At 53.1% G+C, this 26475-nt stretch overlaps 1 protein-coding gene across 6 annotated transcripts; it reads right to left on the bottom strand.

Moving 5' to 3' along the window:
* Window positions 1-26475, bottom strand: HMGCS2 (3-hydroxy-3-methylglutaryl-CoA synthase 2). Of its 6 annotated transcripts, none has more exons than XM_073356274.1 (12): window positions 26285-26475; window positions 24141-24595; window positions 21513-21638; window positions 14735-14899; window positions 13431-13599; window positions 10322-10417; window positions 9199-9252; window positions 7938-8108; window positions 5867-5973; window positions 4909-5034; window positions 3626-3749; window positions 1-181 (listed from the first exon to the last, which is right to left on the bottom strand). In XM_073356274.1, the coding sequence occupies exons 1-11, from the start codon at window positions 26395-26397 to the stop codon at window positions 3643-3645; spliced, it is 1689 nt and encodes a 562-aa protein (XP_073212375.1). In that variant the 5' UTR covers window positions 26398-26475; the 3' UTR covers window positions 1-181; window positions 3626-3642. The 6 variants fall into 6 exon arrangements, with proteins under 6 accessions (XP_073212375.1, XP_073212374.1, XP_073212376.1 ...); XM_073356273.1 differs by having other exon boundaries at window positions 1-729; window positions 26285-26474; XM_073356275.1 differs by lacking the exon at window positions 9199-9252 and having other exon boundaries at window positions 1-729; window positions 26285-26474.

The following is a 26475-nucleotide window of genomic DNA, read 5'->3' as shown; positions in this document are numbered from 1 at the left end:
TTTGCCTCCGCTATTGATAATGACTTTATTTCTGTATGCAATATAAAAGCATATGGAATACAAAGTAGTACAGCACTACGCCAAGTGACATCGTCTGAGCCATTCTTCGTAGGCCAGTTCAGCCAAAGGAAAGCTAGCACCACCCCTGGAGGGAGGAGCTAAGGGCCGCTAGGGGAAAGCTCTGAAGAAAGGAAGAGAACAAAAAAATCTATCAAATTTTAAGCCACCCTAGAGGAGAATTTCAAACAAAACCTGCGGACAGGCTCTGGCTCTGTTCAGCCTAGATCAGCATTGCTCTGAAGGCTTATGGAATTTATTTCTTTTCAATAGCACCCTGTGGTTTGCTCCCATTGAGTCTACTGGAGCTGGCCAAAGGGCGGGGGGGCGATCCGCACACACCCAGATTATCACCCTGCCACTGCAGAAATGTACTCCTCCAGCAAAGGGGTGCCAAACGGGAGGGACAGAATGAGCGCCTGGCATCAGAGAACATCCTAAACCAGGCACTGACATGGTCGAATGGTGTGAAGCTCTCAGCCAGGCACGCAGGGCTGCATTAGCTCTATGGGGCCCTTCAGCCAGGTATGCAGTCCCTGGGAAAAGCAACCAGTCTTTCCGTTTGCGATAATGGAGCCAGAGTGTTTGCAGTTGGTGCGGTGGGAGCCTGTGGGCTCTGTGTTGGTGGTTTGGCCATTGCCTTGGGATCTGCTCTGACGAGGCTGGGCAGGTCTACAGGGACAGAGCAATAAGAGTGGATTAATTTGCTGTCTCTCTCCCACCCCTGATGGTAGCTCACAGCCTTGGTACAGACCCCAGCTCCCCCCACCTAGGACACCAGCCCAATAACTGCAGCCTGGGGCGGGGGGTGGGGCGCTCTTTCCTCCTTCAGAACCCGTCCAACCCCAGCCACTTCAACAGACAGGAGCCGGCCCATGTTCTGGACACTTGACAGTTTCCTCCCCCCTTTGGGGAAGGCGTTAGCCCCTCTCACAGTGCACAGCAACAGTTTGTTTGTAGCACACTTGCTCCAGGAGAGCTAGCGCAGATATGTCTCTTCCAGCTGGGAATCACCCCCCCAGCTCCAAGTGCAAATAGGCATGCAGCATATGCGGGTAGAGGGACCAGAGAACCAGAGTCCTGCTGCCCCAAAGTGCCAGCTAAGCCCCACCCCCAGGGTCCGTCAGCCCCACCCAACTGCTAAGCCCCTCCCCCAGGGTCTGTCAGCCCCACCTAGCCGCTAAGCCTCTCCCTCTGAGCAGTTCTGTTGAGTCCTGGCACTGAGTCCTACCATCCTCCTAGAGCTGGCTGGGAATTTGTCTGCATGATTTTCCAATGGAAAATACAGTTCTGGAAACTTTTCAGTTTTCCCTTGTGAAAATCTAAGCAAAATATTTCATTTCAGGTTGGTTTGAACCAAATCAGAATATTTCAGTTTTGAACTGACCCAAAATGTTTAATTCTGTAGCAGTTCAGTAAAACATAAAGCTGTATTTACATGTCGTGGCACGTTGCCTTATGGGAGTGGTAGTTCTGGCCCCTTTCTCTCCCATGGGCTGGGCCCCTGGAGCACTACATCTCCCATAAGGCATGAATTTCACACTGACCAAGCTATGTGGTGGCTCATGGGAATCACATGCTGTTATGGGAGATATAATCTGACCAGGGAGCCTGGCCCCCAGTGAGGACAGGTGACCCCCACAAGGCAATGTGCCACTGTAAGGAAATACAGTTTAATGTTGAAATGACTCCGAATAGAAGCATTTTGATGTGAGGAACGTTGAAAAGTTTTGCTTTATTCAATAACGCTGAAACGCAATGTTTAGACCAGGGTGGGCAAACTTTTTGGCCCGAGGGCCACATCTGGATGGGGAAATTGCATGCAAGGCCATGAATGTAGGGCTGGGGCAGGGGGTGGGGTGCAGGAGGGACTGCGAGATGTGGGAGGGGGTGCAGTGTGCAGGAAGGGGCTCAGGGCAAGGCGGTGCAGAGTGCGGGAGGGGGCTTAGGGGCTCAGGGCAGGGGGTTGGGGTGCAGGAGGGGTGTGGGGTGCGGCAGGGGGCTCGGCGCAGGAGGGGTGTGGCAGGGGGCTCAGGGCAGGGGGTTGAGGTGCAAGAGGGGTGCAGGGTGCTGCAGGAGGCTCAGGACATGGGGTTGGAGTGCAAGAGGGGTGCAGGGTGCGGCGGGGGCTCAAGGCAGGGGGTTGGAGTGCAGGGTGCAGGAGGGGTTTGAGCTGCGGGCTCCGGCCCAGCGCAGCTTACCTTACCTTGAGTGGCTCTGGGATGGCAGCAGCATGCAGCCTGCCTGCCCTGGCCCCATGCCACTCCCAATAGCGGCCGGCACCACGTCCCTGCAGCCCCCACAGGAGGAGGGCGGGGGCAGAGGACTCTGCACGCTGCCCTCACCTGCGGGTACCTCCCCCGAAGCTCCCATTGGCTGTGGTTCCCCGTTCCCGGCCAATGGGGGCTTCAGGGGGTGGTGCCTGCAGGAGAGGGCAGCGTGCAGCCCTCTGCCCCTCTCCCCCAGGGGCCGCAGAGACATGGTGCCGGCCGCTTCTGGAAGCTGGGCCAGGGCAGGCAGGGAGCCTGCCTTAGCCCCGCAGCGCCACAGGGGTGGCAATCCCGCAAGCCAGATCCAAAGCCCTGATGGGTCAGATGCGGCCCGCGGGCCATAGTTTGCCCACTCCTGATTTAGACCTTGCTGTTCAATGGGAAATTCCAACCTTTTGTCCCATTTCAGGACCAAACAAAAGGTTGAAATGTCAAGATGGAAATTCCCAATTTCACTCAGCTCCCCTCTGTGAGCTCCTCTCTCCAAGGGCATTTTCCCCCTGCTAAACCCTGCCCAGATTTAGAACAGTGTTGCATGTTGCTGGGTAAGGAGTGAGAAACTCAGGCTCTATGCTGGCAGCAGCTGCTGGGTCACTAGCACTGAGTAAGGCAGCAGGCAGAGCTGCCCTCAAAGAGCAGGTGAAGACCGAGAGGTGTTAATGCACTGAAGTGTCTACACACACATGCAAGGAACATGTGAAACGAGGAAGAAGAACTAGAAGAGCCCAGACTGACCACCAGCCAGTCCCTTTTTGCATCTTGCCAAGGATTTCACAGAACTCAAAGAGGGACTAGACCTTTATCTGTCTATCAGGGGAATCCAGACATATGATCAGCAATGACAAACATTTGGGATGGGACACCAAACCTGCTGCCTCAGGGCGTAAGCCAATCTCCAACTGCTGGAGACCAGGATGAGACCCAGTATGGTGGGGAGATTACATGACCTCTGCCTGTTGTGAGGTTCTTACACCTTCCTCTGAAGCAACTGGCTCTGGCCACTGTCCAAGACAGGAGATTGGGCTAGCTGGACCAGGGGTCTGGCCCTTCCTAATGTTCTGATGAGCACCCAGCTGCTGGATGGTCCCAGACCTTCTCTGTTCCCACTGGAATCATCCTTGCCTTGTGGAAATCTCCAGAGTCCCTGTTCTTCCCATGCCCCAGGAGAAATGGACTCAGAAAGGAAGTTCCTCCAAGTACTGCCTTGATTCCCTGTTCCTCCACCCCACTCGCCCAACTCCCCATCTGCCTTTGTTTGTCTTGCAATCACCAGGCCCCCAAGGAGGATTCAGACCCACCTGGCAGCCTGTCCCCCCTAGAGTGGCCTCCTGGCATACTGCCGGCGGTGTTTGTCATCAACTCGCTCCAGGTACCAGGTGCCAGGGAACAGGTCGTCCTTAGAGCCCTGGGGAGTGTGGTTTACTGCAGAGAGAGGAACGGGATTGAAGCGTGGCTGCTCCAGGGTGCTGCAACTGTGGGGCAGGATCCCCTGGTGCTGGGGCTGTAAACAACCTGGCAGCATTGCCACGGGGAGAGGGGCAGCTGCTGGAGGCGTGACCCTGAGGTCTGGATCTCCCTGCAGGCTCCCAGCACAGTTCTGGCTGGGCAGCCCTGGCAGGGATGAGATTATATGAATGCTACAACTGGGAACAGCTGCCAGGTCTCCTGACTTCCAGTCCTGGGCTCCAGCTACTGGCCCCCGCTGCCTGCAAATACACTACTTGGGAGCCGGAAGGCGCTCTGGCCAGACTGGCTCCAGAAAGCTCCAGCCAGCCAGCTCTCCAGCACAGACACTAGATGATGGACGCAGCACATCTGAGCTCAGTAAGGCTCCTGGCAGGTGAGGGCCTCAAATGATCCTCCAAAGCCTTGGCCTGCACCTCCACTCAGAGGTTGCGGGAGAGAGGGGGGTCCCATGCTTCCCCAGCAGGGAAGAAGGGTACTTAGGGCAGAAGAGACCTTGTTTCCCTGGACTTAGTTTGTACAGAATCAAAAGAAGAAGGAGGGCCAGTGGTAAGGGAGCATTGCCAGGTAATTAACGAAGGGATGTGTGTGTCCAGCTGTTCATGGTGGTTTAGCAAGGGGGCCAGTGTCTATTGCAGGATTAGGATGTCAGTAGGAATTTCTCCATCGTGCCTGGGACACTGAATCTAAGGCCAGCCTGGGTGAAGAGACACCTGCCCTTTTTCTGTTACCCCAAGGGTTTTCAGGCATGTCCCTAGAGGGGACCATGTGCGGTTCCATGTGTATTGTCTGCCAGTAACTTGCAGCTGCCGGAGTTCACTGATATGCACTGATGTTTCCTGGATGGCCATCACGCAGATTCCACTCGGATTCAGCCCCCCCAAGCAGCAGCAGGGGCTTCCCAGTAATAGTTGCCATTGGCAGGGGTCGCAGGCCCGAACCTGCACCCTCCTCCACTCCCACCCACCCTTTGAGAGGAGCTGGAGGTGCTCAGCATGACTGAAAATCAGGCCCCTTCCTGAGGATTTAGAGGCCCAATATTAGGCAGTCCAGCCCCACTGAGGTGTCAGCACCAGAGTGCTGGCTGCAGCTGGGCCCTCTGACTGTGCTTCCTCACCCAGGTGATGGGTTTCCTCTCTCTGCTTCATGATCTCTGCAAACTCCTCTGGGGGGACCTGCTTCCGGGCATCCAGGCGAGTCTGCAGGTCAGAGAGGCTGGAGAGCAGCTTGTCCAGGGGGGAACCTGGCAAAGAGAGAGTCTCCTGGTGAGAGAGCGAGCAAATCAGGGCTAGGGAAGCCGAGAGTACCCAAGGGATCCATAACCAATGAACACTGCCCCATCAGGTCGCAGATCCCCTGCAGGGGACGACGGGTGTCCAGGTAATTCCCCCTGCAGACCAAGGCTGTCCCCACAGGCCCTGTACACCATCTGTCTCCTTCCCCAGGTGGGCAAAGCCATTCAGAAGCCGACAAAGAATCCCTAATGAATCTCACCTCACCACACTGTGTGGTGGCCTGAGCTCCGATCCCAGCACCCAGCTCGGGATGAGGGTGGAAGCCCAGCTGGGACAGTGTCCCTCCCTAGGGCTTTCTGAAGTCACACTGTGAGTCAGGTCACATTCCAATCTTAGCCAGCTGCTGAGGGGCCTGCCCACACCCACACCATGGACAAGCAACCCCTTAACTGCCCCCCGGGTTTGTGCACCTGCCTCTGGAGCAGTGGGTGCTGGCCGCTATATCAGTCAAGAGTGGCTGGATTCTGGATCAGGTTTGCTGTGGCAGTTCCAGGGTCCCCCTTTACTGCCGCCCACTGGAAGGCAACCCCCCAAAACCCGTTCAACACGGGGGTTGTCCAGGCCCACTCTCCGGCCCCCACCCTGCACTATCTGCTCCTGCACTCAGGATATTTACAACCATGTCCGGGCTGGGGACTCAGGAGCTCCCCAGGCTTAGGGCTGGGCTGGGAACCGAAGCCTCATCCCCAGGCCAGAGCAGGCAGGATGACCCTCCACAGCCATCACTGCCACCTAAGGCATCCGATGACAAGCGAGGGGAGGAAATAGGAAGGGACTCACCTGGGGCAGCATCCTGCGAGACACGCATGGAAAACAAGCTTGCAGCCAATCCTGAGCCATAGGAGAAGGCCCCAATCCTGGAGCCAGCCAGCTGCTGAGCAGAGTATCTGTGGCAATTCAAACCAAGCTGTCAGTGGAGAACATCCGTGCTAAAGGGCAGACGCCTCAAATCCTGGGCGCTACCCACACGGCCTGGCAAGCTGACGTCCCAAGGGGCAGTGTGCGGGCTGTAGGTGAGCTACTCTGACCCAGGACATGCTGGAAATCAGAGATTTTATTTTAAATCAGTGGGGGGCAACCAGAAACGGCCCCCGGGCTGAACCTAGGCTGTACCTCCATAAAATAGAAAAGATCCCCCTGCATGACAGCAGGTAACCCCAGGAAGCGGGCAGAGAAGGGCAGAAGAGTTTTGCCTCCTGCTCCTGTCACTGGCGTTAAGGACTGTGGGATCCAGGCGAGGAGCAGAAGCAGGTTTTGGAGTTGCAAGTGGGCACCGCTGTGGGCTGATTTGGTGATGACGAGTGAGGTAAAGGAGCGTCACCTGCGTCTGAGCCACCAGGAAACCAGATCTGCAGTTACTGCAGGGAGAAACTGTCTCCAGGCTTTCCATACCAGCAGGCTCCCTGAAGTGGGGCCTAGAAGGATCAGGTTCAGACATGCCTCAAGACAGCAGCTGGGAGAGCATGCATGAGGAGCCAAGATACCCTGGTGATGGGCGTGATAATAAAAACCAGAGGCTAGACGAGCAGCACTGCGGGGAGCATTAGTGTGCATGAGAGCAGGGAGAACAGGGGACGCTGCTGTGTCTTGGGCAGAACTAGGAGCTGTGGGGGAGAGAGTGCGCTAAGGGCCAGGCGCCGGCAGGCTCTGTAAAGCACAGTTAGCACCATCATCCTTGAAGTGCACGATTGCCAACCTGCAGGAGCAGGGTCTACCCCACCCTCAGAGGGGCTGAGTCTTTTCTTTCCCCTCTGCCTCTGACACACACTGGGTCTGGTTAAACGGCACCGATAACTTGGATTTAATTGAAATTCCTGTGGCTGCCCTCGCTGCTGGGAGAGAAAGCCTCTGCTCTCTGAGGGGGGCAGGGAGCAAGCAGATGGAGCCATCCATCTAGCTCCATGAAGCCCACCCAAGGAGGGTGTCTCTGGGGCGTGGTCTCCCTCCCCTGACAGGTGCACAGAGCTGGGCATGCAGTTCCAGGCAACTCTATGCAAGGAATGAAATAAAAAGACCTTTAAAGTTGCAGAGTGAAGCACTGAAAGGGAAAAACCCACAGACAGGTCATGGCAGAGAAAAGGTCACTGTGCAACCCTGCAATGTGCCCCCTTCTCGGGCCGAGCTCTCCTGATGGGGAGTAACTGCAAGTCAGGAGAAGGTTGCAAGAACAAATATTTTATAATGGCAAACCGCCCCCCCCCCCCACACACACACCTGCTCATGTGTACACACATACCCATTCTCACACACACGCATGCACTCAAGCATCTGCCCACTCACATGCACGCACAGGAACGACTGAGCACACATACCCCGCTGCTCTCAAACACGCACATGCTCGCACGCCTGCCTGCTTGCACACACGCACGCTCACGCACACACACACACATACACGCGCGCATGCCCACACACCGCACAAACGCCCACTCACACACACACACACACATCCACATGTGCACACATACTCTTGCTTGTGTGCACACACATGCCCAACCACTCCAGCACGCACGCACGCACACACACACACACACACACACAGCTTTGGTACTCGAATGGCTGAGTCATTTTTGCTCCAGTTTTTAAAAAAACGTAACCCCAGGCAGAGACCTGGAAAAATCACAGCTCTTCTTTCAGTCTTCCCTGCATTGCGGCTCAGTAGCTGAGAAAGACCCTTTGGACGAGGAGTAACTGCTGCTCAGCACAAAGGCTGCAGGCTCAGACCCCAACTGAAAGTCGGCTTTGTGCCCAACCCTTTGGCTTGTTCTCTGCCGGGCTGTGGGAGTCCCAAGGCCTGGGGACGCAGGGGTGGGGCAGGGCTCGGCGGAAAGGGATGCTTAGAGTTGGCACTCACTGTGCGAGGAGGGAGGCGAGGCAGCCATACATAGACGGGGTGTACATGTTGCCATTGCGAGAGGAGAGGAGCAGCGAGGGCTTGGTTTTCTGGCTGAACATTTCCAAGCTAGCTTTCTGAAAGGCCTTCTCCACATCCTTGTCGGAGTAGGTGTCTTCCAGCTTCACCCCCCTGGGAAGAGGGAGGAGGAGGTTCACTCGTGGGTTCAGCAGCCAAGGGGACCAACTGCACTGAGAAAATGCACCAGCTGCCCAGCACGAATCCCCTCTGGCTATCCGTCTCCCCACAGCGGACTGTGTGGATAACAGCAAGGGTCGATGGCTGGCAGCTCTGCAAATATCGGCTACTGAAGTGCCGCCAGCCTGAAGTCCTGCAGCCCTGTCTACTCACATTGCACCCTGCTTGAATTTGCACAGTCCCTACTGGGGAATCGCTCCCCTTCCTGGACAGCCGCTGCCCCCGGAAGAGAATCTCACCCGCCTGATGGGCCATGGCACCAGCTAGGGAAATCTCACACTCCCCGGAGCCCGGCTAGAAAGTCTTGAGCCCCTCGAACAGCTGCTGCTCCCACACCCACTTTGTGTTTCCATTTTTAGCAATCGAGCTGGGTGACATGATACTCATCATGCCTTTGCTGCCAGTGCAGACATGGACCTGCTGTGTTCAGCCTCATGCCAGTCACTCAGTAGGGATGCAGAGCAGCAAGGAGCACTCAGCATTATCTGGGGAGACGCCTGCAGCTGGCATTAGAGAAACCTCAATACCCCCGACACAGAACTGTCATTCACCAAACAGCTACCATCCCCCCATGGAAATCTGACCTGCTGCAAAAGCCCACGTGCCCTTTAGGGACACCTCTGTGCCCCACGTGGTCATGGCCTCCGTGGGAAATCTCACCTGCCATAGCAGTAGTACAGCTCCCAGACAGCAAACAATTCCATCAAGGCTGGGAGTGCAGACCTGTTACTTGGGGTGAAATACAAGTGGGATGGTGGCGTTCTCCCAAACTCAGGAAATTCAGAAGGTAGGGTAAAGTCAAACAAATCCACACACGTTACAGTCTGGAAATGCAGCTAGGCACCCAAACAGCCTGAACTTTGCCCCGTCTTGGCCTCTCCCCAGACAGTGAACTCTTGGACACAGGGTGTACTTGAATGTGTTATTTTTAACAGCAGAACTAAATCTCTCTGCGGCAGCGAAAAGCTGAACTCTGCCCCATGCTGACAACACGAGAACCGTAGGTGACAGATGTGGCAATTACCTGTGTATCCTCACCAAGCTTGACTGAATCAGGTTGAAGCATTTTAGGAGTTCACTGTATTAAAAATGAAAATGTTCATGTATTCCTGGGGGGTTGTGTGGAATGTCTCTAGTAGGGAGCCGGGACGAATGTAAACCCTGGCAGTGTTCTGATCTTCAAGGGACTCTTTGAAACAATGGGCCTGTCATAAATATAAAGGGAAGGGTAACCACCTTTCTGTATACAGTGCTATAAAATCCCTCCTGGCCAGAGGCAAAACCCCTTCACCTGTAAAGGGTTAAGAAGCTAAGGTAACCTCACTGGCACCTGACCCAAAATGACCAATGAGGGGACAAGATACTTACAAATCGGGGGGGACGGACAAAGGATCTGTCTGTGTGATGCTTTTGCCAGGAACAGATCAGGAATGAAGCCTTACAACTCCAGTTAAATTAGTAAGTAATCCAGCTAGAAATGTGTTAGATTTCCTTTTGTTTAATGGCTGGTAAAATAAGCTGTGCTGAATGGAATGTATATTCCTGTTTTTGTGTCTTTTTGTAACTTAAGGTTTTGCCTACAGGGATTCTCTATGTTTTGAATCTGATTACGCTGTAAGGTATTTACCATCCTGATTTTACAGAGGTGATTCTTTTACTTTTTCTTTAATTAAAATTCTTCTTTTAAGAACCTGATTGCTTTTTCATTGTTCTTAAGATCCAAGGGTTTGGGTCTGTGTTCACCTATGCAAATTGGTGAGGATTTTTAATCAAGCCTTCCCCAGGAAAGGGGGTAAAGGGTTTGGGGGGATATTTTGGGGAAAGATGTCTCCAAGTGGGCTCTTTCCCTGTTCTTTGTTTAACACGCTTGGTGGTGGCAGCATAGGGTTCTAGGACAAGGCAAAGTTTGTACCTTGAGGAAGTTTTTAACCTAAGCTGGCAAGAATAACTTTAGGGGGTCTTTCATGCAGGTCCCCACATCTGTACCCTAGAGTTCAGAGTGGGGAAGGAAACTTGACAGGGCCAGACAAGGCTGAACTTTTAGTTGAGTAGGTTTCCCAGGAAATACTTGTGGGGGGAGGCAACTTCTCATCTCTGGCCTTTCTCTTAACTGTGCCCTCAGGAGTAACCTATTGTCTGCAGCTCACCTGTTATAGGAGGACAAGATGAGAGGTCCCAGCTGGATAAAAGAGGGACTCACAGATTCACTGGTGGGCTTGCTCTCAGCCAAGGTGGTTATGGACCTATAACCACAGAAAAGCCACTTGGAGGGGCTTGAATGACTGTTTGCCTGCTAGAGCCCTTGCTAGAGACAGGGGGTGATCTCTGGTGAGCTTATTAGCTTGAGCATAGGGTCCTTTATTGTTTGCAGTGTTTTCTCTGTAACACTTTTATCTTAAGAATAAATGTTCTTGCTTAGAAAGAGCTAGGTGGTAACTCAGCTGTGAACAATTACACTGATCAGAGCCTTTGAGGAGAAAAACAAACCAGGTGTGTTTAGGCCACCTGACTTGCTGGGGGATTCACAGTGTAGGCAGGGAATGATGCAGCCAGAAAAGACAGGAGGGAGAGAAACACGTGTCTCTGCCCCAGAGAGGTGACGGCTGGGGAGCAAGAAGCCTGAGAGTGAGTGCCCTGGCTGGACCATGGAAGGGGAATACAGGTGCAATTGCCCTTAACTGTGAGATCACACAAGTATGATTGAGGCTTTTTCATGTTTATTGACTCAGATAAGATTAAACTGATTTTAAAAGGCATATAGTGTCCTTGTAGCTGTGTCGGTCCCGGGATATCAGAGAGACAAGGTGGTTGAAGTCATATCTTTTATTGGACCAGCTTCCAAAAGATATTACCTCCCCCACCTTGTCTCTTTAAAAGCCTTATTGTTGTTTTTTCCCCCATTTTTGGCATCCCTTATGTGGGATTGGGATGGTCTCAGCTGCACATACACACACCCTGCACAAACACACAAACGCCCTAGTTCATGGCCCCCGAAATCTGACCTTTCTGTTGAGTAGAGCTGATGCAATGGGCAGTTTTTGAAAAGCTATTTAGACTGATGGCCATGTTTTGCCCCTATTTCTCATAACTGAAAGATTGTCACAAAGAATTTACCCCATTTCAAAATGGCTCCCATCTCCCATTGTTCTCCATAGGACTGAAACTACAGCAGCACTCAGGGAAGATGGCGCTCCCCCCGGGTGTGCGGAGGCACTTCCGTCCCACTGAGGACAATAGGAGATAGCAGCCATTTTGAAAAAGGGTAGTTCATGGACTTCTCTAGTAGACCACTAACCTTCAGCTAGGGTGGCCAGATATCCCAATTTTATAGGGACAGTTCCGATATTTGGGGCTTTGTCCCATATAGTTTCCTATTTCCTGCCCCCGGTCCCGATTTTTCACACGTGCTACCTGGTCACCCTACCTTCAGCCTCTGCAGAAGGAGAAACCTTCAGTTATGAAGAATGATGGGGGGGAAATTATCATGAATCCAATTATTTACCTTCCTCTGCAGCCTGGGGCATGGGTCTCTTGCAGGTTTAAACTAGTGTAAATGGTGGATTCCCTGTAACCTGAAGTCTTTAAACCATGATTTGAGGACTTCAGTAACTCAGCCAGAGGTTAGGGATCTGTTACAGGAGTGGGTGGGCAAGGTTCTGTGGCCTGCCATGTGCAGGAGGTCAGACTAAATGATCACCATGGTCCCTCCTGGCCTTAAAGTCTATAAGCTGGAGCCTGTGCACAAGATTCCAGGGCGTTTTAACTCCATGGGAAGTTTGAAGAGTCAGTGTTATTCTGTTACTGAGATTATTAGGGGCAAAAAAAAGTCTGGTGTAAAATTAAAAATACCTCCTTTAAGAAATGCAATTCCTAAACTAATAGATTGCCTTGTAAATTCTCTGAAAGTTCATTCTGCTCTCAGAGAGCAGCCACTCCAGGGATGGGAGGAGCTGCTGTATTTTCATACATAACAAAGTGGTTGAATCCCTGCTTTCAGTGCACAGCTCCGCTCAGGCTTCATTACTGAGTTGCTACCAATGCTTCCTTGGCAAACGACAATCTGTAGCTCTTCGATAACAATCCTCGTCTCTCAAGAGAAAAACGATTCTCCCAAAGAATCATTAGCCCCAATCCAGCCAGGATAGCCAATTTGCCACAATGCCTGCAAAACACCTGACGCAGCTAGGCAGTCAGTGTGCTGAGACCCCTGCTCATCACACTGACCAGCATTGTCTCACTGTTTCCTTCTGCTCCCCGACTGTATCCACCTCTTGTCCTTTGTCTCACACTTAGACTGGAACTCTTTGGAGCAGCTCTTTGTTCCGTGTCTGTGTGGCACGTAGCACAGTGGGGTCCTGGTCCATGACTGGGGAATCTCTCAGTGCTGCTGCTACATTCCTGTCCACTGACTCTGGCTCTATGGTCACATGCACTCAGCACTCCCCCAAACCTCAACACAGCAAATAGCAGAGAGCCACGTCCCACCTGACCGCAGGCATCCCTTGAGGTAGGAGCCCTACTCGTCCCAACATCCACTAGCTAGAGGGCTCAGACCCCTTTGAATGCCTGCAGCTCCCATGCGAGCCTTGCCCCCGCCCCACCCTCCATGTGCCAGCCTCCCCAGCTTACAGAGTCGAGTGTCTGCAGACCCTCACACTGAAATGCTGCCTGCCATAATGCATCAGCCCCTGCCAGAGGAGTAAGACGTACTCTGACGCCCAACACCCTGCCAGGGCACCCTTTGCCTCCCCATCACCTGCCGCCCTCGCTAAGGAAATCACACACTCACCCCAAAAATCTTCCTACAATAACCTCCCCGCTGAGCGTCCGCAGCGCCCCAAGGAAAAAACAGTTCCCACCAAGATGCTCCTAACATGGCCTAGTGGATGGAGCATGAGACTGGAACTCAGGGGACCAGGTTCTATTCCTGGCCCTGCCACTGGCCTGCTGGTTAAGTCACTTCCCCTCTCGGAGCCTCAGTTTCACCATCTGTAAAATTGGGAGAATGCTGCTGAACTGCTTTGTACAGCTCTGCAGATGACAAGTGCTAACTTAAAGCTGGGTATCGTTATCAACAGACATTGAAAAAGAATCTTTCCCTGCACAGTCCCTATGGGGGATGTACCACAGATGTGTGGACCACACTCCAATTTTCTGCAGCCCCCACTAGCGGAATTGCCCCTCCATGGATGTCGGCAGCCCAGAGACTCCCACACCCCTGGCAGAGGCCACTCCTGCTCTGTAGCGCTCACCCACCTGAAGGCCTGCAGCCCTTTGTAGAGGCCGCTCTGTGTGTCGGGGTTGGGAGCTGCTAGGAAGTCGTTGAGCATCATTCGCCCCACAGACTTCTGCACCAGTTTGCAGAAGGGCGTGTGGAAGATCATGAACTGGAAGTCTTCCAGGGTAAAAGGTTTGTCCACCCCCACTGCAGCAGAACAGGAGACAGAAGCCACCCATTAGAGACCCATCAATCCCACTCTGCACAGAGAGCCGCAGCACTTGCAGCAGGCACTGAAGGCAAAGACCCATAGACCTGCCCCACAGAAGGCAATGGGATGGGTGGGTGGGGAAGAGACCCACAGCCTTCCAATGCTGCATAAGGAGACACCAACAACCCCATGGATGCCAGAAATGGGGACAATATGGGGAGACATATTCACCCTCATACTAAACTAGGGCAGGAGAGTTCCTCACAGCTCTCTGGCACAGAGTCTCACCCTTCCTGCTGCAGGAGCTACCTTGAAAAGGGACTGGCCCCTGGAGCTGGAAGGGCTCTCTCGATCCAGCAAACTATGAGTGCTGCAGACTCAGCTACCACTACCTGGGCTCAGTCTAGGGGCCTGTTCTGTTCTGGGGCAGTGGGCTGGTTACAATGGCTATTCAGCACAAGCCCATGCAGCCAGGCGCTCACACTTTTGTCCGATGGGGAAGGCCCTCATGGCTCTGGCATGCTGCCGCCAGCGAGCTCCCCGGGCACAGAGCCCTGGATGGGTCACAGCAGGGAAACATGGGTTATAAACTCTCCTCAGATGGAGGAAACAGCACCCACCATTTCAACATGTGCTGTCTGTCTGATCACCGAGCCAGGCCTGGCCCCTGGCCTCGCATTAACTAGTTTCTTTCCAACCGCTCTCCCACCACTTTGTCTACCAGCCTGGTCAGAGGCCAACAAATTACAGGTTCATGGACTTCTGGTGTCTCCACTTCCTATCCCCACCAATGCATTCCCATCACTCTTGGCCCCTCCAGTCTCTGACCTCTTTGTCCTCTTACCCAGAAATCCACAGGCCCTACAACATGGGGTGGGGTGGGGGAGACAGACACAATGGGGGTGGTGGGGGAGACAGAGAGACATACTGTGAGCTCCACAGAGGCAGAGGAGCAGGTACCCCAGCTGACATGGAATAATAGAAATGTCCAGCAGGAAGGGACCTTGAGAGGCCATCTAATCCAGCCCCCTGCACTGAGGCAGGACGAAGGAAACCTAGACCATCCCTTACAGGTGTTTGTCTAACCTGTCGCACACACAAGATTTCCCACTTCACTTGTAGGCTCTGTACCTTTCTGCCATTGGCTCTGGATTTTCTTGCGGTAGATAGAATAGCATTGATCCAGGGCCCGGAAATAGCACTGGATAGAGAGTTGCCCATCCACCATGGGATACTCTGAAGCCAGGTCTGGTTTGTAGAAATCATATACATGTTCCATGTGGGTTCCCCGAACACCTTGGAGGAGAGAAAACAGGCTCACCATTGCGTATTGGAGACAGCAGGGGAACAGAACCTCAAACCCTCTCCATACCAGCCCCCCACCTGCAACGAACCTCTCAGCCAAAACCCACCACAGCCCTTTACACACAAAATATTCATCCCGTAAAATTCACAAAATTATATTTCATGAGCCACTTTTCCACCTCCTCTTCCTGCTCTGACCTCATTCTATAGCCTGCATATTTGAGATCTTTTCTATGAAAAGAACCTTCTCTGGATACACTGGAAAGGTAGGTAGATTCTTCTACCATCCCCGTCCGTGTAGTATCTGAGCACCTTCCAGTTGTGCATAACGCAACACGACTAACATCTTGTGCGTGTGGCCCACTTTCTCTTAGCCTCCCTCTAAAGGGGAAATTCTGAGTGTGGCGGAGTGCTCGGAGTGTTTTTATATAAATATGTACGTGCTGCTCTGTGCTTATAACAGAGAAGACAGATCAAAGAAATGTGTTGGGCACTGGGAAGGGAAGGTGGTGAAGGATGGGATGGTCCTGGGTTCCTAGGGGAGTTCATTCCAGCTCAGCCCCCAAGAAAGCTCAGTCTCCAACACACACACGAGTTTTCCCTTATAGTAGGGAGGGAGGCCTGAGGTGCAAAGTTGTCGACCACAGTCCTCATCCTGGAGCTTTAAGCCTGGCCTCTTAGATACCCTGGGACAAAGCAGAGATCGAGCACCTGGAAGGTAAGGATTGAGGCAGTGTCATAAATATAAAAAGAAGGGTAACCACCTTTCTGTATACAGTGCTATAAAATCTCTCCTGGCCAGAGGCAAAACCCTTTCACCTGTAAAGGGTTAAGAAGCTAAGATAACCTCACTGGCACCTGACCAAAATGATCAATGAGGAGACAAGATACTTTTAAAGCTGGGGAGGGACAAAGGGTCTGGCTGTCTGTGTGATACTTTTTCCGGGAACAGATCAGGAATGCTCTTCATAACTCCTTAAGTTAGTAAGTAATCTAGCTAGAAATGCGTTAGATTTCCTTTTGTTTAATGGCTGGTAAAATAGCTGTGCTGAATGGAATGTATATTCCTGTTTTTGTGTCTTTTTGTAACTTAAGGTTTTGCCTACAGGGATTCTCTATGTTTTGGATCTGATTACCCTGTAAGGTATTTACCATCCTGATTTTACAGAGGTGATTCTTTTACTTTTTCTTTAATTAAAATTCTTCTTTTAAGAACCTGATTGCTTTTTCATTGTTCTTAAGATCCAAGGGTTTGGGTCTGTGTTCACCTATGCAAATTGGTGAGGATTTTTAATCAAGCCTTCCCCAGGAAAGGGGGTAAAGGGTTTGGGGGGATATTTTGGGGAAAGACGTCTCCAAGTGGGCTCTTTCCCTGTTCTTTGTTTAACACGCTTGGTGGTGGCAGCATAGGGTTCAAGGACAAGGCAAAGTTTGTACCTTGAGGAAGTTTTTAACCTAAGCTGGCAAGAATAACTTTAGGGGGTCTTTCATGCAGGTCCCCACATCTGTACCCTAGAGTTCAGAGTGGGGAAGGAACCTTGACAGGCAGTGAACCCGATATTCTATGGGAAGCTGGCATAGGGGGCAGAGGATGGTTTGTTGGGCCCATGGCATCCCATGTTGCTGAGGAGATGTGATGCCCTATCCTATATTAGCTTGAGTTTACTAAGTGCTGCCGGTTTCATGGCCAGGTGTACCACACTGCTGCAGCCCATCCGAGAGGTGATGAAGGTGTGTACAACTGGGGCCAGGCTGTCATCTGCCAGCATGGGGCAGAGTTCCCCAGCCAGATGGAGATAGCAGAAAGTGTTTCTCATGGACACTGCCACATGAGAGCTCAGCGTCAGCAAGGAATTCAGGAGCTCCCTAAGCTATGGACTAAGCTGACCAGTTGTGCCACCATGGCTGCAAACTCCTCAAAGTGCTTCCTCTGGCCGCCAGCACTGGCCATCCTGGTGACAGTGGTGTGGTTGTATGTGGTGAAGGAGAGGCAGAGCGGTGTGTCATCTGCATATCGCTGCACTTGAGTCTATGTCCTCTGACCAATTCACCTAGGGGCTGCATGTAGATGCTGACTTAGGATCAGGGACTCCACCGGCGATGGGTTCAGAGGCAGCAGTGCAGTTCCCTATCACTGCTGCTTGAGTGTGTCCCTACCGGATGAATTTAAACCATTTTAGTGCGCTCCCCGGGACCTGTCACCTCTCAGAGGCAGGACAGCTGTACCTCACGGCTGACCGTGGGGAATGCTGCAGAGAAATCAAGGAGGCTGAGATTGGATGTCTGCCCTCTATCCACTGACAGCAGGAGTTCATCCAGCAGTGCCACTGAAGCACTTTCAGGCCCATATCCTGCCCCGAATCCAGATTATGCCAGGTCTGGAATATTAGCTTCAGTTAGATGGGCATATAGTTGGCCTTTGGTTAATGACTCTGCAAGGTTGCTCAGGAGTGGGAGATGGATACTAGACAGTGCCCAGCTAGAACCGATGTGTCCAGGGCAGGTTTCTTCAGTGCTGCTTGGACGGTTGCGTGTTTGAAGGGGGAAGGGAAGATTCCTTCCCTGAATGAGGCTGGTTGCTCAGGACTCTCCTTCACTAGCCAGGAAGGGCCTGGGGTGGATTCAAGCTGCTGTAGGGTTTCCAGCCTTCCCCGAGGAGTGAATGTGCTGAACTCCAGGAATGGGCTGCTGGTGGCTGGATACAGGCAGAGAGGGCCCTGTTTTGAAGCCTTCCTGAACGGGCATTAACATTTCAGTGCAGCAGGACAATGGTTCTTTGCAGTCCTTGGCGCTGGGCTCTGGTGCAGGCTGTAGGCCCTCAGGATTGAGGAAGCTGTTTACCATCCTGGACAGCTCCTTAAGGCAGCTACTATGGAGGCAGATAGGACAGTTCAGGGCCTGTAATACAGCCTCAGCTTAGGCCTGGGGCAGCTGTGTGTTTCAATCTGCTTCAGCCTTCATTTTCTGCCATCCACACTCCAGCTCAGAGTTGGGAACAGCTGGGTGACAGAGATGGAGGGGCTGTGGGGGTGGGGAGACAGTGTGTCAGAGGTCAAGGTGGAAGTACCAGGATGATGATTCACCGGTTCCTCGACTCCGCATTCTGTGCTGGGCGGGCGGCTGTGCTGGAATTCAACAGCATCTAAGAGGCTGTGTGATCAGGTCAGGCTCACGGGTCTTGTCAGAGCTCTCACAGCTGCCCGGTCGCTGCCTGACGGAGGTGAAGTTCCAGCCCAGCCAGTGACTGGGCTGTGATGTGATCAGCAGCGAATCGACTCCAAAGACCTAGGTGTGACACACTGTGTGGGTTGGACCAGAGACAGCCTGTGAGATCCGAGGGCTGCAAGTGAGGACTTTAGGCTTTAGCATTGGAGGCCTTGTCAGCACGCATGTTAACGTCTCCCAGGACACCAAGTCTGGGGCATGCGCCAGCATTGTTAACAAGGGTCAGTGTAGTGAACCCGTAGTCTGTCTGTGAACGTGAGCTCTAGGTTAGCAATGGCTCCTGGTTCTAGCATCCGGTAAGACAAGGTCATCTAAAGCCATTCATCAGAGGTACCTCATTTGAACTTGACCTTTGCAGAGAAGACAAATGAAGTGCCACCTGGTTCCTGGCCCTGAGACAGGCTGGGGGAGACAGTGAGCCAGCTGTGATGAAGTGGGGATTCTCTTGGGTATTTCTTGGTTTTTCAATGGTTTGCAATGCAGACAGGGTGGGACTCAGTTTCCCTGGGTGTTACTGGTTTAATGAGATGATGGGAGAGGGAGTTTGTTGTTACAGAGGACCAGCAACGGAACTTGGGACCCAAGCCAATGGCCTGGAGAACGGATACCCCAGCAACTGGTGACCAGGAGGCCCAGCTTGGGAATCTCAGCCAGTTCTAGCCAGTGGGAGGTCAATGGGCTGCAGAGAGAGAACCCCGGTGACCTGACCAGTCAGTTCCAGCCAGTGGGGAGCAAAGGACGGCTGAGAGGAGAAGAGGCCCAGGCCACACTGTTTACCACGACAGAAGACAAAGGACAGAGGCGGGACTTGGGGGAGGTGTTATTGGATGCCCAGCTGGAAAGCACGGTGGCTCAGGACTGGAGGGAGAGAGCAGGCAGAGCCCACCTGGATGCAGGGGAGACTTAGATGTACTGTGCTGAGGGAGGGCCCTGAGAGTTTCCTATGCTGCATTCAGATGCTCAATAAACTCTCCTGTTTTACACTGGCTGAGAGTCGCTCTGGTCTAGAGAACAGAGTTGCATTATTCCCTCTGGGAGCGGAGGATCCAGGGGTCCAGAGCGAGTGGACTCCCTGAGGGGGCCCACGGTGAGAGACAGGCGTGCTAAGGCTCAGAGAGGTGTGATTCCAGGAGGGGGAGGGGTTTAACCCCGGAGAGAGAGTGGACCCCTGAGAACGGCTGTCACACTGAAGGGGGTTCTCCCCAGGGACCGTACGGGGCCCAGCGTGGGCACGACCTGTGAGTCCGTGACACCAGCGCGCCCACCCAACCTGGTCTCTGTGACATAGGCGGTCTCTGGGACTACATCACTGACAAGGACATGTATTGTTTGCTGGCAGTGGATCTCACACAGATCAACATGAGTCTGAGTTCATACAGCTTCGCGCTGCCTGCTTCAGGCCTGCGGCTAGGAAGCTTCCTGAGCTGTGCACAGGCAGCAGGCGTCTGATATCCGCGCTCTTAGATTGCTCTGTTTTCTTGTATGATTCATCCCAGCTTGGACAGTGACGGGTAAGACAGAGGGCTGTGTAATGCCTGCTCCATTTGCCACATGTCAGGGAAAAGGTGTGTTTGAACCCTAACACACTTGAGTCCTGGGAATGGGCACAGCTAAAGTAGCCTGTTCCTGGATCAGTCATGTTGGCCAGATTATGGAAAGATCTCAGCTTCTCTGGATCTTTGTATTTATTTATTTTATATCTCTTGTATACTTCCAGTCCTTTGTTCTTAATTAGGTCAAGCCACATGTGTACTGGGCCTGGGACAGTTGTGTCCATGGTTTGTAATTTGGCAAGATCTTCCAAAAAACCCTTTATTTGTTTTTGCAAATTTAGTGTCTCTTAGTAAAATCCTTTGTTGCCTAAACCATATGCTCCGTTTCCATCAAAGCCCTTATGCTTATGACAAGTTTCACCACACTTATGCTAGCTGGATGGAAATGCACAGACACAGGGCCAGCGTCTCAGCTGGTGAAAGGTGACATAGCTACACTGCCCTCAGTGCAGCCAGGCCAATTCACACTTGACACATAGTTTCTCTGAGAGTGCCACCACATATTTTTGAAGCTGGGGCTTCAATCAGTCTCTCTTTATTTAGCCAACCACGAGGCTGATGGCGGCTGTGGAAATTCAGCAATTCTTCGCAATTAGCTTTAAGACCATGTTACATGTTGCGTCATGTCATGGGGCGTGTAGATCCCATGTGGACCTGGCAACCAAGGAGTTACTAGAGGAACTGCTGATCAACCTTGATCAGCAGCCTCACAGCAGTTAGGAGAATAACAGAGCTGAAAAGCAGAGCGGTTGGTGGCTGCCAGAGAAGGCAAGCAGGCCAGGGACCGAGGGTCCTGCCAGGAAGCTAGTGAGAGGCTGCCCCAGAATGACAATGACCCATAGACAAAATAGCCAGAGCCACAGGCTGCAGAAACCGACAGACCCAAGGGAGGTAGGAAGAAGCTCAGGGCACAGCAGGAGAATTGTGGAGGACTGATTCTGCCTGCCTGGATTCAGGGCCCTGAGTTGGACCCAGCGGACTGGGCGGGCCCGGGTTCCCACACCTACCCCTTAACAGCCAAAGGGGGTTCTCGGCCCCTTGAGGACAAGGCCCAGCTAACCCCGCCAAGCATAAGGGGAAGTCCATAAACCCCAGTAGGATGGAAATTAACGTCTTTGACCCCAGAACAGGACTACAGAGAGTCAGAGAAGAAGAGTGGACTGACCACCCCGCTGATCCAAGCGGACTTTGTGCAGTGCCCTGTCTGGCCAAAGGGAGGCACTGACGCACTGGGGCACCACTCCAAATGTCTCTTTCCATGAGGTTTAAGTAGTTCTGAGGAGCCAGACATCAGGCTTGTAAGATGACTGCACCTGAGAAGTTCTTTCCTCTTTTACATTTTATTTTCATGAAGGCCTCCTTTGCACAATTCACCTCTGCATGGAGGAGACTGCAGCAGCTTGGACTTGGTACTCGACAATTTTCTTTTCATACACAGACTTAGTGGCCAAGATTTTGAAAAAAGGAGCCTAGAATTAGGCTCTTATGTGCCTACTTATGAATTAACCCAAGTTGAGTGGGTGCTGAGCACACAGCAGCTCCCACTGACTTCAGACCAAAACCATAGCCCTTACTCATTACTGATCATCTTATTAAGAGCCAGGAAGTGCCCCATGTCCCTCCCTCATCCTGAAATATGAATTCCACAGGAGACCAATTGCTGCAAGGCTCAGGAAGGATTGATGTCCGGAGACACAACCTGGGACCACGTGTCTCCAGGGCTAAGCTGCCCCTGGACAGTGGCCTATTCCTGGAACCCTGGGCAGCTCTGGCCAAGCACCAAAAACTCCTAGGAAAGACAAAGTCATTCTATTAACAGTACCAACCTCTCTCTAGCACCAGGGGGGCCTCTGGTCCAACCAGCATCGCTACAGCTCCTGCCCCTCCTGTGGGACGGGCATTGCCAGTGGCATAGACTGCAATGTCACCACAGACCACCACTGCATAGCGCCCTAGGGTAGGGTGAGAACACAGAATTGGTTAGGCATAAACATGAAAAAAATCACATGCAAGTCTAAAACTCTGTTTATCCCTCTGCCAAAAGTTACACTGCGGTTAAGTTTGCATATATGTAAGGTGGAAAAATCCCTTGAGACTTGTAACCTGCAAGGGAAACAAAACTGAGCATGTGCCCTTTTCACCACCACCGCCTTGCTTTGATGGATAGACCCTTTGATGGATAAAGGGGGCCTGACATGTTTAAGTTTTTTATTTAAAAAGGTTTCTTCCTCCTTGTTTGTATGTTACAAATTCAGAGCGGCCTAGCCAGGAAGCCTGGGATGCTGCCAGACAACTCGTGCAATCAGGACATTACAAGACTCAAAAAAGTGGCACCCAAGGTGAGATGAAGGGTTTAGTCCATGTTTGCTTTTGTTAGCATCGACTTCACTTCAGCAAGTAACATGTCGAGGGAAGGAAGCCTTTGCTAAATATGCAACATCCCTGCAAGAGAGAACAACAGACATCCTCTGAAATAGCCAAGAGGTCCTACAACCAAACCAGGGAAGCCCAGAGCCAGCACTGAGTCTGGATCCTTTTAAGGCAAGGACACAAGGATAACTTTAGAAGCCTTTCCAGCCCTCTTTACATCCTAAAAATCAAGAAAAGGGCACAAGTGCAATTTTGCGGGGAAAGAAAGCTTTGAAAGTCACCTTTAAAGTCCCAATCTGCCAAGCAGACGTTTACAGGGTCCCCTGTGCAGAAACGGCATGGCCAAACTGCCATGGTGACATGGTTTCAGATGTCGCCTGCTGCCTTACTGTCACAGATGTGCATCTACCTACCCCACAAAAAGGGGGCAGGGGTTAGGACTATGGAGACAGGACTGTGGAGCTCTGGCACTACAGAGGCCGGGCTGCTTGCCTGGCGCTTGGCCATGTTCCTCATTATGGGAGACAACAGGGCTCAACTCTTTCAGCCTGAGGGCTGAACATGCTTAAAAAACATCAAGTGGCCCCAACCAGCACAGAGCGGCCCATCCCCTGCTATTGCACTGCTTGGGATGTCTGCTCTGCATTAAAGCAACTAGAACTTGTACTGAACAACTCTGCTTCCATCTGACACTGATTTAACGGCAACAGAAGCCGGAGCCTGCTGTTCCCTACAGCACTCTCTGAGGCTGCAGGCCGAGCCGGCATCCCCGCTGCAAGACAGAGTTGGACCTTTGATCTCTGCAGACACTCCCCAAGTCCTTAGGTAATAGTAGCTGCTCCACACCCAGGGAGCAGAAACCCTGGGCAAGCACCTTGCTGGTGATTCCCCGACCATGAGGAGGATTCCCCAGTGAGTGTAGCTAATTCCTGTGCCTCCCTCCTCGCAGCTCCTGGTGCAGCCAAGCTCCCAGCCTGCTCTCCCTGTAGCTCCAATGCAGCAATGGGATAGTCAGAGCTGTTTTCCTCCCTCCTGTGATACTGCAGGTAGCCAGCGGGGGAGCTGCTGAGCAGCTGCACCAGGCAAGGCCCAGTGGCTGCTCAGGGGGCTCCCAGCAAGGCTGCAGTAAGGGAAGCCATGGGGAGACAGGGAGGCCAGGCACAGCACCGGACCTGATTCAGACACTTCAGTTCCAGTATAGCAGGTCCAGCCCAGAGAGCACACTGCCAGTTTGTAACCAAACTAGGGTTACCAACTTTCTGATGGCAGAAACCAGAACATCCTTGCCCTGCCCCTTCCCTGAGGCCCTGCCCTTGCTCCACCCCTTCTCCAATGCCCACTCCCACTCACTCCATCACCCCTCCCTCTCCTCCTCCCTTGCTCACTCGCTCATTTTCACCCGGCTGGGGCAGGGCGTTGGGATGCGGGAGGAAGTGAGGGCTCCAGCTGGGAGTGTGGGCTCTGGGGTGGGGCTAGGGATGAGGGGTTTGGGGTTCAGGAGGGGGTTCAGGGCTGGGGAGGGGGTTGGGGTGTGGGCTCTGGCTCGGGGTGCGAGCTTTGCAGTGGGGCCAGCGTTGAGGGGTTTGGGGTGCAGGAAGGGATGTGGGCTATGGGCTACGGTCAGGCAGGGCTTACCTCAGATGGCTCCCTGAAGCGGCAGCATGTCTGGCAGCTGTGGAGCAGTGCTCGGGATGGGGGCAGCGCGCGGAGCCTCCCTCACCGCCCCTGCACCTTGGGGTCAGACATGCCACCACTTCTGGGAGCCGCGCAGAGCCACGGCAGGCAGGGAGCCTGCCTTAGCTCCGCTATGCCACCAACTGGACTTTTAACATTCCGGTCAAAAATCAGACACCTGGCAACCCTAAACCAAACCCCCACTATCTTCTAAACACTGTCTCCCTCAAGGCCTCAGTTCAGAGCCTGGAAGGCCACCAGTTTGGGGTATCAACCACTATGAAGCCGGGGCAGCCATTCCCCCAAGAACCTGCCCTACTGCCACTGGCCATCTCTCACTGGCAGCCCTGGCTGGGCCCCGGGTGGCAGAGCAGTGGCATCTACACCCATGCTAGCTGGATGTCACTCACCGTCCCAGGAGCTGGACTCCACCCAGTCAGCAGAGTTGAAGAGGGAGGCTGTGCCTCCATAGCAGGCGTTGGTGGTGTCGATGCCTTCAACGTCCGTGTTCCCCGAGTCCTGGAAGAGCTGCATTAGGACAGTCTTGACGGCCTTGGACTTGTCAATGATGGTCTCTGTGCCGACCTCCAGCCGTCCAATGGAGTCCCAGGAGAGGCGGCTGCGTTCCACAAGGCGCTGCACCACAGTCAGGCACAGGGAGTTAATGTCCTCGTGGGCCGAGCAGAAGCCCATCTGCTTCTGGCCCAGGCCCAGGGTGTACTTCCCGGCTTCCACACCATCATACTTCTCCAGCTCCACTTGTTCTACGTACTGTGAAGGGAAGTAAACCTCCAGCGCGAGAATCCCCACGTCCTTTGGCCATGAATCCGACCGAGACAAGTGCTCCACAGAAGCAGTGGAGAAACTGAAAGAGAAGGAGAGTGCTGAGCGTCCTCCGACATGTGGTGGGAGGAGATCACAGACTCCCCAGGGGCACAGCCAGCTGCATGTGTGCACGCACAGACCTAGTGCAGGCCACGGAGGCCATACCAGACACCTGAGACTGTGACAGCATATAACACACGCTGTCCCAAGACAGACCCCAGAGGAGACAGCAGACCCCTCACGAGCAGTGATATCTGGCTGCACACCCTCACCCAACACAGACTGGAGAGCCAAGAGAGGGCACAGCAGCCTCCTTGCAGGCAGCAATCTGTTAACTACACAGCCCGTCTCAGAGATGTCCCCATTTGCAGATGTCTGCAAAGCAGCAGCAGGGGCCCCTCTCCACACATGCACAGAGCTGCTTTGATTCTGCTCCAGAAGGGAATCTGCATGTTATAGAACTTGTCCCCACCCCCACCCCCAAGGCAGTGTTTGTTTTATTCCAAGACACCCCTTGTTTTCAGTTACAGCTAACTAGAGTTGCCAACCCTCTGGGATTGGCCTGGAGTCTCCAGGAATTAAAGATTATGTCATGCAATGAAATCTCCAGGAATACATCCAACCAAAATTGGCAACCCTATTACTAACAGCTCTGTTTGTTACTCTACTTGGAGAAGAACAAGCTTTTTTGCAGCTCTGAGTAGTCCGTTCCCCCAGCTGGTGAAGGATTGTTCCCTCCAGTCCTCTTGCCAGTCGTGTGTTAAATGGACAAACTCAGGGGGCTCCCTTCTGCTCCTTGGGGTGTTATTCCACGGCCTAACAGATCTCCTTATACTCCATTACATTGCCTTTACCTACATTCCCTACCACTACTCCCAGCTCTCTAGTCCTCTCCTGCTCTGTTGTTTACACCCTAATTAGTTCACGTATAAAAGGGATCAATTCATAGGCCATGGTCAATGGAGAGGCTCCCATTGTCTTCACTGGCTTGGCATCAGGCCCAAAGTGCTCTGTACAGTGAGTGCTCCATGTTACTATTCAAATCACGTCACTATTCAAATAATCTTCGCAGCTTTCCCTCAGCTCCAGCCTGTTGCTGCCCTTCTCTGAAATGCTTCCAAAAATTGTCATCCTTCTCTTTGGGGTCCAGCTGGATGCCCCTCTGCACGCCCCTCTGCACGGATACTCCAGATGTAGCTACACCACGGCTGCAGAGAGAGGCTCTCTCCCCGCTCTGATGTGGGACAGGGTGGCCTTGCATGTGCAGCCAACCCAGACTGCAAACTTGGGTCTAGTTAGCTGCCACCCTCCCGCCCAGGTCTTCCACCCGTCCTGGGTCCCAGCACTCTCCCTCCCCCTGCATACCTGCCTTTGGGATTATGTCCCTCCACTCTGTTATTGTCAAACCCCGGGCCCTTTGTATTACTGCTCTGTCCTCACCCTGCTCACATCCCCTCCTAATGCAGTACCAGCTTTGCACTGCGCTCCCTTCTCCCAGATCTCAGTGTGGCTGTTGTGTCAGACCCCCATTCCCTGGCAGTGCCAAAGCCTCCCTCATGCTGGAGTGCAGAGTACAGCAAGTCAGGTCAGTCCCCAGCAGAGAGCTATTCAAACACACTCCCAGCTGACTGGGACTGAGCTGCCAGGATTCCCGGAGCGTCCCAGCAGGGGCGAAGGAGAGTGCCCCATGTCCCGACCCTCAGGCCTAGCTCCCCAGTCTGCCCCTCACCTGGCCTGCTGTGCGGCAGCTGTGAGGTGTGCTGGCCGAAGAGGCCACTCCTGCCTCTTCAGCGCTCGCTTCACTTGCAAACAGCGCCTGGTTTGACTGAAGAGGCGGAACATTTTCCCCAGGCTGATGGGCAAGTAGCAGCAGCGAGGTCTCTTCCCCGGCCCCGCCAGCACTTATATAGATTCCCTGCA

The sequence above is a fragment of the Lepidochelys kempii genome, chromosome 8, assembly GCF_965140265.1.
Source record: "Lepidochelys kempii isolate rLepKem1 chromosome 8, rLepKem1.hap2, whole genome shotgun sequence".
Classification (NCBI taxonomy): domain Eukaryota; kingdom Metazoa; phylum Chordata; order Testudines; family Cheloniidae; genus Lepidochelys; species Lepidochelys kempii.
The sequence above is the reverse complement of the archived record's forward strand: the minus strand, read 5'-3'. Positions and strand labels throughout refer to the sequence as shown.